General features: G+C 65.2%; 1 protein-coding gene across 4 annotated transcripts in view; it reads left to right on the forward strand.

Moving 5' to 3' along the window:
• Positions 1-3,744: 3,744 nt before the first annotated feature.
• MTCL2 (microtubule crosslinking factor 2) overlaps positions 3,745-12,441 on the forward strand; it is a 28,519-nt gene continuing 19,822 nt past the window's right edge. For all 4 annotated transcript variants that reach the window (XM_084537782.1, XM_084537781.1, XM_084537780.1 and 1 more), the window contains exons 1-3: positions 3,745-4,531; positions 10,216-10,440; positions 11,383-11,541. In XM_084537782.1, coding sequence (XP_084393908.1) covers positions 3,764-4,531; positions 10,216-10,440; positions 11,383-11,541 — 1,152 coding nt within the window. In that variant the 5' untranslated portion in view covers positions 3,745-3,763. The remainder of the gene's footprint in view (positions 4,532-10,215; positions 10,441-11,382; positions 11,542-12,441) is intronic.

Raw genomic sequence — 12,441 nt, forward strand, 5'->3', positions numbered from 1 at the left:
CCTGCTGCAAATTGGGGCTCAGAGCAGCAGCGGCACAGCCCAGAGCCCCCCGGAGCACGTTAAGGGGAGCCCAGGGTGGGTTTGTGTTTGCTTCATCCCTCGGTATTCTCACACCTCAGGGCAGGCTGGGGAGATGCTGGTATCGTGCCTGGGAAAGCAGGGCGCTGTCAGCATCTAGGGGGCTGCTCTGAACCCCTCAAATCCCCGTGGCCATTCCCGGACTCAGGACCCCATCTCCAAACCCCAGCAGCTGTCTGGATGAGAAACACCCTCGTGTTCTGTTGTGCCAAGCCGTGCTGCTGGTGCTTGGCTTTTCCTCCCTCCTCTCCTCCCCTTGCAGGCAGGCAGCGCTCCCCACCCCGCTGCGCGGAGAGAGCCAGGCAATGGGGTGCAGCTTAGGGCTCAGGGGGCACATCAGCCCCTGTTCCCTGTCTTGTGCTTGGGCTTTTGCTTGAATCTCTCAGGCAGCAGCAAATTTGGGAGAAATCAGCATTATCCGTGCTGGGAAAGGTGGAGAAGGGAGAAGGGAGGCAGCCCGGTTGCTATGGCTGCCGCAGAGCCGGCCTCGGCGCGAGGCTGCGTGGAGCAGCACGGGGATGTGCACGGCTGGCACAGCTGGGGGCGAGCACGGCATCACTGGGGCACGGCACCTCCGTCCCCACAGCCTCAGCCTCCCTGAGGTGCTGGCTGCTCCCCTGGTGGCACATCCCCATCCTTGTCCCCCAAAAAACAAGCAAAAACCCCATCCACGCATGGCACTTACACGAGGCGGTGCGTGTGGGTGTTTGGAAATGACCCCCTGGGATTTCTGTCACTCAAATACTCACGTAGGTGCTCGATGGTGGCTTCAGGTGCAGTTTGTGTAAGGGAGGTGCCAAACGCTAAGGACTTGTAAATATTTTTCCCCTCCCAAAGAAATTACGGCATCCTCAGCTCCTTGGCTTTGGGTCGAGTTGGTAGGAATTGGGCCAGCACCTGGGGGCCTGCTACAGCCTCGGAGGCTACACCTGCTGCTGCTGCTGCTCCAGGGCTCTTTGCTATGAGCTCTTTAGCATCTTAACCCGAAATGCACTTGACAGCAGCCTCAGAGGTCTGGAGGGGAGCCAGCAGGGAGGGAGCCGGGAGCAGTCAGTGCCCGGGGCCTGATCCAGCAGGGTGCTCAGGTGGGCACGGGGAGGCTGAGCGGAGCCTTGCTCGGCGCTGCCCGCGGCCGTGCCGCATCCTGGCTCCGGCTGGCTGCCAGCCAGACCTCCCCAGGGCCCAGGGGGCTGCTTAAGCTCATTGCTTTTCTTCCAGAGGCTTCAGAAAGCCGCCCGCCCGCTTTTAATTCAAATTTATTGAATAACTCCCCCCCGGGATCAGCTAGTTCAAGGCCAGCCGCTAAACCAGCCCCTGGATGAGATGGGTTTGGCTCGGTGTCTCCCAGCTCATCCCTGCCACCCTGCCAAGGGGGTGGCGAGCGCAGGAGCGGGCGCCTGGCTCGGGGCAGTGTTGGCTTGGCTCTAATCCTGGCTGCCTGCGTGGACTCCAGCCCCAGGGAGCATTTTGAGGCCTGTTAGCGTTCCTCCCTCCTCCACCCCAAACCTGTCCCTGCCTTTCAGTGGTTTTCCCCTGGGGCAGCAGTTCTGGCTGCGCTCTCACCTGGGCTGTGGGGAGGTGTGGGGAGGCTCTGGGTGCACAGCCTGGGGACACCCGGCTACGAGCAGGGCGCCCTGGATGTGGCGTGTGCCACTGCACGCCAGGGCTGTGCACGTGGTGACGCACACAGTGTCCCCTGGGAGCACGTGGCAGCGCTGGGGACAGTGTGCAAGCCACACACCCACTGTGCTGTGCCAGCCTGGCTGGTGGGGGACACCAGGGAGCCCCAGCCCCAGCTCACCCAGCGCTCAGGGCAGTTTTGGGAGCACAGCACATGCCCCATCCTCACGGCACCACGGGGGCTGTCCCCAACATGGCATCTGGCCCCTGAACCCCCCCTCCCCGCTGCGCCATGGCTTGGTGAGGGCAGCACACGGCGTGCCTCGTGTTGTGCAATTAACCACTGCTCGATGGGACGCTAACGATCCTCGTTAATGAGCGCCGCACTGGGCAGTCAGGGCATGGCACCCCGCACGGGGCAGTCGTGCAGCAGGACCAGACCCACGGAGCGATGCTGGAAGTCAGGAGCTGGGGCCACAGCCCTTTGCTTGCAGCTGGGGGGGCTGTGCCTCGTGTGGCCACGTTGGGGACAGAAGGGACCAGCACGGCCTCGCTGGGCATGGTGCTGGGACAGGCGAGTCCCCCAGCGAGGCTGGTGGGGCCAGCACGTCGGTCACTCCCTGGCACACGGGGGTAGCCCCCATTCACCATTTCACCATTACTCACAGCCAAAATACCTGCTGCAGACACGGGGACACCATCCCCAAGGCTCTGAGGCAGGAGGGGCACAGGGGGCTCTGTCAGAAGCTGCCTGAGGTCCGTGCATGGCTCTGCGCCCTGGCCAGGCTTGGGTTTGCCCCCCCGGGGCAGCGATGTTGGTGCACTGGGGTCGTGTTGGTGCAGTGGGGTCGCGGTGCCCTGCACGCAGAGCCCAAACCGCTCGGCGCAGGGGGCCGGGGCTCCGCTTCCAGCTGCAGGGACGCGTCCGGCCACCACGCTCGTGCTGCGCTGCTGCGGGCGCAGGCACGCGGGAGCATTTTTCAAACCCAGCCTTTGGATGCTCGCCGTGGGTTTGGGGCCGGGTTGTTAACGTACGAGACGCGTGCCGCTGGGTGGGAGCGCGCGCTGCTGGCGCTCCCCCCCCTTCCCGAGAGGCACCGTGCAGCAGCACCATGGGGCCGCGCGCGCCCCGGTGGCTTGGCAGGACGCCCTAGGGTGCGTGGGGGGGGTCCCCGGGGGAGCCCCCACCCATGGGGTACCCCAGGGAGCTTTACCTCTGAGGATGCCCTGTGCTTACAGCGGTGCCCTGCTGCATCCCCATGCCTGGGGGAGTCCCATTCATCCTAAGGGGACCCTGGGGACCCCAATCAACCCCCCCGGGACCTCAGGACATGCACTGCTGAGGACACCCCAGAGACCCTCCCCTCCAAGGCTGCCCCGGGGGACCCGTGTTTGCAGGGACACCCAGGGGACCTGCAGTGCCCCAGGGGACCCTCACCCTTCGGCATCTCCCAGGCCCCCCCAACCCTTGTGACACCATGGGGAACCCTCACCCATGGGGGTACCCCTGTTCTTGGGGACACTGCCAGCCCCCTGACCCACAGGGATGCTCAGGGGTGTTGGGGGGGGGGCAGGATGCCACCAGACCCCCATGCATAAGGGTGCTCAGGGGTGTTGGGGGGACACCACCAAACCCCCACCAATAGGGATACTTCGTGGGGGGGGGGGGGAGATGGGGGAAGGGGCCACCAAACCCTCACCCATAGGGATGCTCGGGGGTGTTGGGGGACACCCCAAAGCCCCCCACCCATAAGGATGCTCAGGGGGTGTTGGGGGACACCCCAACGCCCCGCACCCATAGTGATGCTCGGGCCCTGCTGGGGGCCACCCCAAAGCCCCTTACCCCGTGTCCGCCCCCCCCTTACCCCGCGGCTGCCGGGGGCGGGCGGAGGGGTCGCTGTTGCCTCCAGCGCGGCCCCCCCGTCCCCTCGCCCCCCCCCTCTCCGCCGCCTTTTGTTCGCCGCCCGTGCGCGTCCCCGCCCGGCGGCGGGGGCGGGCGGAGCCGGGGCCGCAGCCGCAGCCGGGGCCGAGCCCAGCGCCGCGCCGCGGGGCCACGGGCACGGAGATGGAGGCCGCGGGGCCGCAGCCGGACCCCCGGGGGCTGCCCCCACCGCCTCCCCTTCCTCCCCCCCCTCCTCCTCCTCCTCCTCCTCCTCCTCTTCCTCCGCCGCTCCCGGAGAAGAAGAAGCTGCAGCGGGCGCCGTCCCCCGCCCGGCCCAAGGAGCTGCCGGGCTGGGCGCTGCCCCGCAGCCGGCGCGGGGGCTCCGCGCACCCCCCGGCGGCCCCGCGGCGAGCGGGAGGCGGCGGCGGCGGCGGCGCGGGGAAGGAGGCGAGGGCCGAGAAGCGATCGCGAGCGGCGGCGGCGGCGGCGGCCCCGGGCCGGGGCGGGGGCGGCCGGGGGGGGCCGGCGGTCCGCGGGGCGCCCCGGGCCAAGGGGAGGTGCCGCGGGGCGGGGCCGGCGGCCGGGGGGCTGCGGGCGGGGGGCGCCGCCGCCGGCACCGCGCCGGGAGCGGGGTCGGGGTCGGGGCCCGGCTGCGGGCTGAGCGACAGCGGCTCGGAGGCGTCGGAGGGCAGCGCCTCGGAGGAGGCGAAGCTGCCGTCGCTGGAGCTGAGCGGCAGCGACGGGGAGAGCCCCGGCTGCCCCCCGCCGCCCTCGGCCGGCGAAGCCTCGCCTCTGCCCGACGAGCCCTCGGCCGGCTCCATGGCCAGCAGCCGGCTGCGGCTCAGCGCCTCGCTCGCCTTCTCCGACCTCACCGAGGAGCTGCTGGACGCCGGCCCCGACGGGCTGCTCCGCGAGCTGGAGGACCTGCGCTCCGAGAACGACTATCTCAAGGTGGGCACGGCGCCACAGGGGGTCCCCGGGCATCCCTGGGGGTCCCCGGGCATGGCACAGCAGCCCTGGGCTTCCCTGGGCATCCTTGGGTGTGCCTGGGCAGAATGGAGCCTCCCTGGGCATGGCACAGCTTCCCTGGGCATCCTTGGGTATCCCTGAGCATGACACAGCGCCCCTGGGTATCCTTGTGCATGGCACGGCATCCTTGGGCATCCCTGGGCTTCCTTGGGTGTGTCTGGGCATAACAGAGCATCCCTGGGCATGGCACAGGGTCCCAGGGCATCCCTGGGCTTCCTTGGGCTTCCTTGGGTGTGCCTGTGCATAACAGAGTGTCCCTGGGCATGGCACATCGTCCCAGGGCATCCCCAGGCATGGCACAGTGTCCCCTGACATCCCAGGGCATCCCTGGGCATGGCACAGGGTCCTTGGGCATCCTTGGGTACCCCTGAGCGTGTTACAGCACACCTGGGTATCCTTGTGCATGGCACAGCATCTCTTGACATCCTCGGGCACCCCATGGCATCCTTGGGCATGGCATCTCATCCCAGGACACCCTTGGTTGTGGTGCAGCATCGTTGGTCATGGCATGCTTTGGCGTGATGTGACATCCCTGGGCATGGCACAGCATCCCCGGGCACAGCTCGCATCCCTGGGCACAGCATGGGTCACGTCCCTGGGCATGGTGGGCATGGCACAGGTGGGCACGGCTCAGCTCAGCCCAGCGTGGCCTGGCCCAGCCTGGCAGGGCATCGCTGAGCACGGCCTGGCAGGGCTCGCTCTGGTGTCATGCCCAGGGGCAGGGCTTGGCTCTTCTGGGCCTGGCATGGCATCACCAGGCATGGCCTGGCACGGCGTGGCTGAGCCCAGCTCAGCTCAGCCTGGTGCAGCTGGGGATGGGCTGGTTTGGCTCAGCTCAGCTCAGCTCAGCGTGGAGAAACCCAAGCTCGGCACGGCCCAGCTTGTGGCACGGCTCGGCACGGCGCAGGGTGGGATGCTGCTGCTGTCCTCTCTGCCTGCTGACGCTGCCAGGCCCTGAGGAGAAGATTTTCCAGCTCATTTCCCTCCACCGGTCCCTGTGCTCGCTCTCCACGGTGCCCCCAGCTCCCTGGGGCTTTTTTCCAGCCTGGCTGGCTCGCGGGCACGTGGTGGAGCCGGGGCGGGCTTGGGGACGAGGGGTTGGGGACACAGAGAGGCACAAACAGTGGACGGGCTGCGGGTACTTTGTATCCTCTGCTCCTCTTCAGGGTGCAGCTCTGGGTGAGATGTTTGTGCCATCACCCAGGCTGCGCTAACACCTCGGGAGGGGGGCAGGAGGCGATGGCAGGCTCGGTGGCTTCTCCTTCAATGTGGCAGGTTGGAAAACGGGCCAGCTCCCGAGCACAGGTGCCAGAGTTTGTGAATGCGCTGGGATTAGTGCTGCGAGGTGAAGGCTGGGCGCTGGGTGCCGCGCCGGAGATGCTCAGCCAGGCCCTTTGTCCATTAGCAAAGCCCCAGCTCGCAGCTGGTGTCCAAACTCCTGCCAGAATTAGCAGCAAGAGCTTAAGGGCTTTGATTTACTGAGAGCTGGAAAAATACAGATGAGGCCCCTCCGGTTTCCAAGAATGCGTGTGAAAACGCTGCTGCTCCGGCCGAGCGCACGCTTGCTTACTCCATCTTCACGTGATCTTCACGGCGAGCTGCGGGCCTGGAGGGCTCGGGGTATTTTGTGAGCCACGAGCAGCAACGGCCTCAGTCCCTGGCAGGCAGGGCACGGCGCCCGGGGCCATCGCAGGGACTTTGGTGTCCCCCCCGCTGCGGTCAGGATGTCCGTGCAGGTCCCGCCAGCTGTCCCCCACGGTTCCCCGCTGCCCCACGGGGTGGGGAAGCAGCAATTTGGGGGTTTTGTTCCCCTCTCCCAGCCTGAAGGCACAACACACCGGCTCCAGCTGGGCAGAAACCCCAGCCACGTGCACCCGTGGGGCTCCAAAAACCAAAGCAGAGGTCACTGGGCAGTTTGTGCCCGGCTTCTCCAGCAAGGAGCAGAAAATGGGGCTGGGCTGCAGCGGGGTACAGGGAGCTGCTGGCTTGGCTGTGAATCTGTGGGTTTGGGGCTTTAGAGCAAAAAAAGCCAACCCTAAACCAAACGACAGTGGGACCTGTCCCTGTCGAGCAGCGAGCAGGGACCCTACAGAGGCAGCAGCTCCCCTCCCCTCGGATACCGATGACCCCGACTTGGTGACGGTGACACGTCCTGAGATTGATCAGAATAGCTGCGGGTGACGTTTTAATTTGTTGGAGCCAGGTGAAATTCGTGCTTAAAGAGGTGAGGGTTTGGGGCAGGAGGGCGTTCGGCTGCACCCCCGTGTCCCCAGGGGCCATGCGGGTGCCACCACGCCGCGGTGGGCTGCTGAGCCTCGACAGGGCGAGGCGCCAGCTCGTGTCGCCTCCTTCCCCGGCCGTGATAATCAAATGTACATATTTAAGCACGCCTCACCCGCTTCCCCTCACAGCAGTGATTTCTCAAGGCTTGGAGAGAAAAAAAAAAATTGACAAAGGCTTTCAGAAAAACACCAGCAGTGCCGAAACGAGCCACAGGGCTGCCGCTGCCAGCCGCTGCCCTTGGGGCCCACACGTTGCTTTTCGGGTTGGGGATTTGGGTCGGGATTGTCCCAGCCGGCCTCCTGAGGCCCTGCCGTGGGTGCTGTGGGATGCAGCTCAAGGTGCTGATGATGGGAGCCCCCCCAGCAGCCGCCCTGCGAGGGGCTTGGCAGCGTCCTGCCCAGCCGGCAGCGAGCCCGTGGCTGTTTGCCTCTGAATTTCCAGGGGCAGGTGGAAAGCTGGGAACTGTGTTGTTTTTTTTCCCTCGCTGAAGGGTGCAAGGGGAGGGCAGGGAGGCTGATGTTTGCTCTCAGAGCTGCTGCTCTGCACTGAAAGGAACCCCCGGGGCTGTCCTGTGGGGCGTCCCTCGCTGACCCCACACCCCACTGGGGGCGAGCGCTGTGCTGGGACCCCCTCGCTGGCAGGGCACCCTGGATAATTTCCCTTAGAAATCCAGTCTGATTTTATATTGATTTTTATTTTTTTCCCTTTAACAAGTTACAGCATAATTCCCTCTTCTGTCTGGCGGGGGTTCGGAGTTAATTGGAAGCTGCTGCTCGTGCCCTGTAATCTGGGAGGGAGCGGTGCCTGCTGCTGCTGGGCGGTGACCCTGGCTCGGCACGGGCACGGCAGGCGCTGGGCACAAAGGCCCCGATGCAAAACAACCCCATGGCTCTCATCCTTCCCCTCTCCTCCTTTGCATCCCGCACCGAGGTTTTGGGGTGCACATGGTGCTTTTTGGGGTTCACATGGCGCTGATCCCTGGGTGCCGGCAGTTGCTGCTTGGCTGCGCCCCAAAGCTGGCGGTGTCGGTGCTGCCAGCGGTGCCGCTGTTTGCGTGGCTCTGTTGTGCATCTCCTGCTGCTTTCTGCTTCTAAATACTGGGAGGGATCCTGCCGGGGAGCTGCGAGCTGCTCCGGCTGTGCCACCCTGCGGGGACATCACCAAAAGACCCGCTTGCTCTGAGGGTCGCAGGGGCTTTGGGTGAAAGTGGTGCCTCGTGTTACCGGGGAATGGCCGAGGGAATTCCCCCTGCTTCTCCTTGCCCTCCTCGTCTCTGTGGCACGCTTTGTTCAGCGTTGCTTTACGGTGCTCCACGCTTCCAATGCCAGCCCTGATTTCGGGCTGTTTCTGAAGGGTTTCTCCCTGCTGCTGGCTCTGTCCTCGCCTCCATCTGTTTTTTTTTGGTTGGATTTTGCAAAGATGCCATTCCCAGGAGTTTCCTCCAGCCTGTCTGGTGGTGCCACGGGGCTGCTCTGCCTGCGAGGGCATCAGCTCGGTCGTCCTAAGCTCTCCCCCAGCCTGGTGGCGTTTCTCTGCTCTCCCACCCTAATCCAGTTACCAGGGCTTAGCAGCGCAGCCGGCCTCGCGGGGGAAGCGTCCCGTGCAGCGCCCTGGCTGCCCCTGCAGCCGTGTTCGGGTGTTTGAATTCCTTCAGTGGTGGAAGCTTTCCCAAGCCACCGGACCCCCATCTGATTTCATGCCCCCTTCTTTTCTCGCAGGCACTTCAGGGTGTTTGGTTTTCAAGTGCTCACGTTTGCCGTGCAGGATCTGCCCTGCAGCAGTCCCTGCTCACAAGCTGTTGTTTTCCCCTGTGCTGCTGCAAGCTGCCTGCTCACCTGTGATGTGTAACACATTTTTTTCCATGAAAACTCCCAAGATCTTCCCAACCCCACCCCAAAAGCTCCTCGGGCTGTCTGGGCTTTTGCTGGGCTCCCCAGGTCATGGTGGGTTTCCATCGGGGATGTCACCCTGGGGGGCACCACAGCCCTCGCAGCCCTCGTGCACATCCCGGGTCTCGTCCCTGCGGGGTTTTATGGTTGAACCAGCCCGAGGGAAGTGCCCACCACGTGCCTGCACTGATGCCCCTCAGTGGGGCCATCCCGGCTCTTCCTGGAGCATCTCACTCCCACCCTGCTCCCTCTTGGGGTCACCCCCGGTTCCTGCCCACTCCGGAGCCCCAGCACAAAGCCACGCGGCCGCCGTGGCGCTGGCTGGCTCGGGGATAATCGGGGATTGTCTCGGTGACGTCCCCAGTTTGTCATCTCGCGTTGAAATGGGGGCAGGGAAAAGGATGCTCGGGCCCTTTCAGGATCATACCGGGTCTTGCCGAGGCAGATAACACCCGCTGCGGTGGCTGGAGCGTTTACGGGGAAGATTTGGGTGGAGATCGGGGTTTTTCACCAGGTTGAGGGCTCCGTCAGGGTGAGAGCTAACGAGGCCGGGCAGGAGGTGGAGGAGGACCCAGCTCGGCGATTGCTGCCCGGGGGCAAAACGAGGGGAAGCCGCAGGTCCCCGCTGCTGGCAGCCTCTCGCTCCTGTCCCCGCGTTGCCTCTCCTCTCCTCTCTGTGCCTGCCATCTCCTCCTTCCTTCTGACACATCTTTTCCAAGACGACCTACATTTTTCTCGCTGCGGCTGCTGCCTGGGCTGCTCCTGCAGTGAATCCTCTCCTCCCCCATCTTCCTCTTTATTTCGGTTTATTTAAGCAGGAGATGCCGGGAGCCGTGCACGTGCTCCTTGGCTTGCTGGGGCTTTCACGGCACCACCGCAGCCCCCAAAGCCCTGTAAAATCCACCCCCTTTCCCTGGTGTGTGGCTCTGCAGGGCTGCACGGGGCTCGGATGGGATTTCACAGCCACCTCGGGTGCTTCTTGTTGCTTCCTCGGTGCCACAGGTGGGCTGTGCACGGCGCCGGTGACTCCCTGGGCTGATGTGCATGGGCTGCAGGCGGTCCGGTGCTGTCCCCTGGCTCCGTGGGTGTCCCCACCACGTGCAGAGCAGGGTGATGGTGTCCACGGGTCTTCCTGGTGGAGGAGGGAGCCAGCTGTAGGTCTGGGGTCTTCCCAAGCCTTGGCGTAAGCAGCGCTGCTCCATTTGCAGGGACAGTGGGGGCTTGACCCAGGGGGTTGAACATTTGCAAAGAAGGCTGGGGAGGGGTGGGGAGCACAGCGAGGAGGTGTCCTGGGGGAAAAAGAAGGAGACCGAGGTGGTAGCCCCCACCTGCAGGCTGAGCACTGGCACGTCCCATCCTGTCCCCAGCAGTGCCATCCCGGGCAACGCGAAATGGGCTGCGGGTCTGATGTGTGCCACGTGCATCTCCCCCCAGGATGAGATCGAGGAGCTGCGCGCTGAGATGCTGGAGATGAGGGACGTCTACATGGAGGAGGACGTCTACCAGCTGCAGGAGCTGCGGCAGCAGCTGGACCAGGCCAGCAAGACGTGCCGCATCCTGCAGTACCGGCTGCGCAAAGCCGAGCGGCGCAGCCTGCGCGTGGCACAGACCGGCCAGGTAGACGGCGAGCTCATCCACAGCCTGGAGCAGGACGTCAAGGTGATGGTTGGGGGGCGACGTTCCCCCTGTCCCCAGCCCCAGGTGTTCGGGGATGCCCAGGGGAAGGGGTGGAGCGAGGGGGGATTGGTCCCGAAGTGGTTTGGGGTGAGATGTGCAAGGTCTCAGGGTGCAGCTCCCCCAAAATTTGGGGTCCTGGGAGCTGCTTCTCCTCTTGGCCATCGTGGAAATCTTGCGGAGGCCTGGGCTGGCGTGGGGAACAAGGTGACTGCTGCGGGGTGGCATTGCCTCGCCCTCCCCAGCCGCCAGCCCGGTGCCAGGGAGTGTTTGCTGAGTGCTCCGTCCTGAACAGCCGCTGCCGGGGGGGTGCGGTGGCAGCCGGGGACGTCCTGGCGCCAGGGGGTGGCTTGAGGAGCAGCTCGGTTTTTTGAGAGGTGACAGAGGAGCCCGAGACCAAGCACCGGGGGGAGGCTCGGGGGCTGTTCAGGGATGCTCGTGCAGTGCTGACCTCCAGCAATGCCTCCCACAGAGGCTGGAGCCGGGGCACGCTGGGCTCTGGGGGCTCTTGTGAGGTTTTTCCGTAACCCGATGCAGCAGCTCGCCTTTCCCTCTCCGCGGGGCTCCTCTGCTCGCCCCCCTCCCAGCCGTGCAGCTGCTGTGCCAGGGTGAGCCCCCGGCTTTGGCGCCGCTTTTCCAGTGTGGTGGCGTGGAAAAAAAGCACAAAAAGGCAACGAGCATCCCGCAGCACCACGATACGATGGAGGAAAGCAGGGTTTGGCCACTGGAAATAGGGGCGGGGGGAATGGTGGTCTGGGGATGGGGTGTGACCCAGTGTGGTGTCTGCTCCCAGGGGTCTCGGCAGCACCCTGGTGAGCTCCGTGGGTGCTGTTTGGGGATGGGAGGTGCCCACGAGGTCCTGTCCTCGTGTTGTGGCTGCAGTGTGCTGCTGTGCCCAGCCCAACGACTGCCCCCTTGTATCCCCAGGTGGCCAAGGACGTCTCCGTGCGGCTCCACAACGAGCTGGAGGTGGTGGAGAAGAAAAGGATCAGGCTGGAGGAGGAGAACGAGGACCTGCGCCAGCGGCTGATCGAGACGGAGCTGGCCAAGCAGGTGGTGCAGAACGAGATGGACAAGCTCCGAGAGGTGAGAGGGACACGGAGGGGGGACCAGCGGGCGGCCCCAGGGCTCAGCCCCTAGCAGGTGTCCTGGCCCTGTGCCGCGGCAGCCCCTTGGCCCTGCTCACATCGCTGAAACCCAAACCGTGCTGCAGATGCTGGTGAAACCCGAGCAGCGCCGCCGTGATGTGCAGGCAGCAGGGCTGTCCTGACCGCCCGTGGGAGGGATGTGCTCCTGCACCACGGCTTCGTGCAGCTTGGGCTCGTCCCTTAGGGCATGACTGGGCTCGGCTGGCACACACGTGGTCCCCTGCGGGTGTCCTGGGAAGCCACGTGCATATCTGCACGAGACCGGGGTGCTCCGTGCTGTCGGTCTGGGATGAGCTCCCAGCCAGGAGCGCTGCTGGTCCCCGTGCAGCAAGGGGACATCCCATCCGCTCCATCCTCGGGGACAGGAAAGGCATCCCGGTGCCAGCACCGCTGTGTGATCCATCACGGCGCTCGTAACCCACTTCCCTACTGCCCCGAATGCCTCAGGTCCCCAGGGAGCCTGGGGAGGCGGCGCTGGCTGAGCGCAGGGCGGTGTGCCGGGGGGACACGGCGGCATCGCCCAGCCCTGCTGCCTGCTCGGGGCCACCAGGAATGGGGACAGGGACAGGGGGCTGCATGTGTGGGACAGGAGATGTCCCCTCTGCAGCCACATGAGCCTGAAGGGTCTGTGCTAGGACAGCGCTGGGGACAAATCCGGCTGTCACTGCGGGCGAGCCCTGTGGGGACAAAGCCGGGCGTGCTGGGTGCTTCTGCAGCTCCTGCTGGGCTCTGCACTGAGCACAGGGGCTTGCTTCCACTCTCGGAAAGGGCACGTCCCCAGGCGTTGGGGTTACTCACTTATTCCGGAGCGTTAATTAGAGTTAACAGCCCTCAGCCG

The sequence above is a fragment of the Aythya ferina genome (assembly GCF_964211825.1).
Source record: "Aythya ferina genome assembly, chromosome: 16".
Taxonomy (NCBI): Eukaryota; Metazoa; Chordata; class Aves; order Anseriformes; family Anatidae; genus Aythya; species Aythya ferina.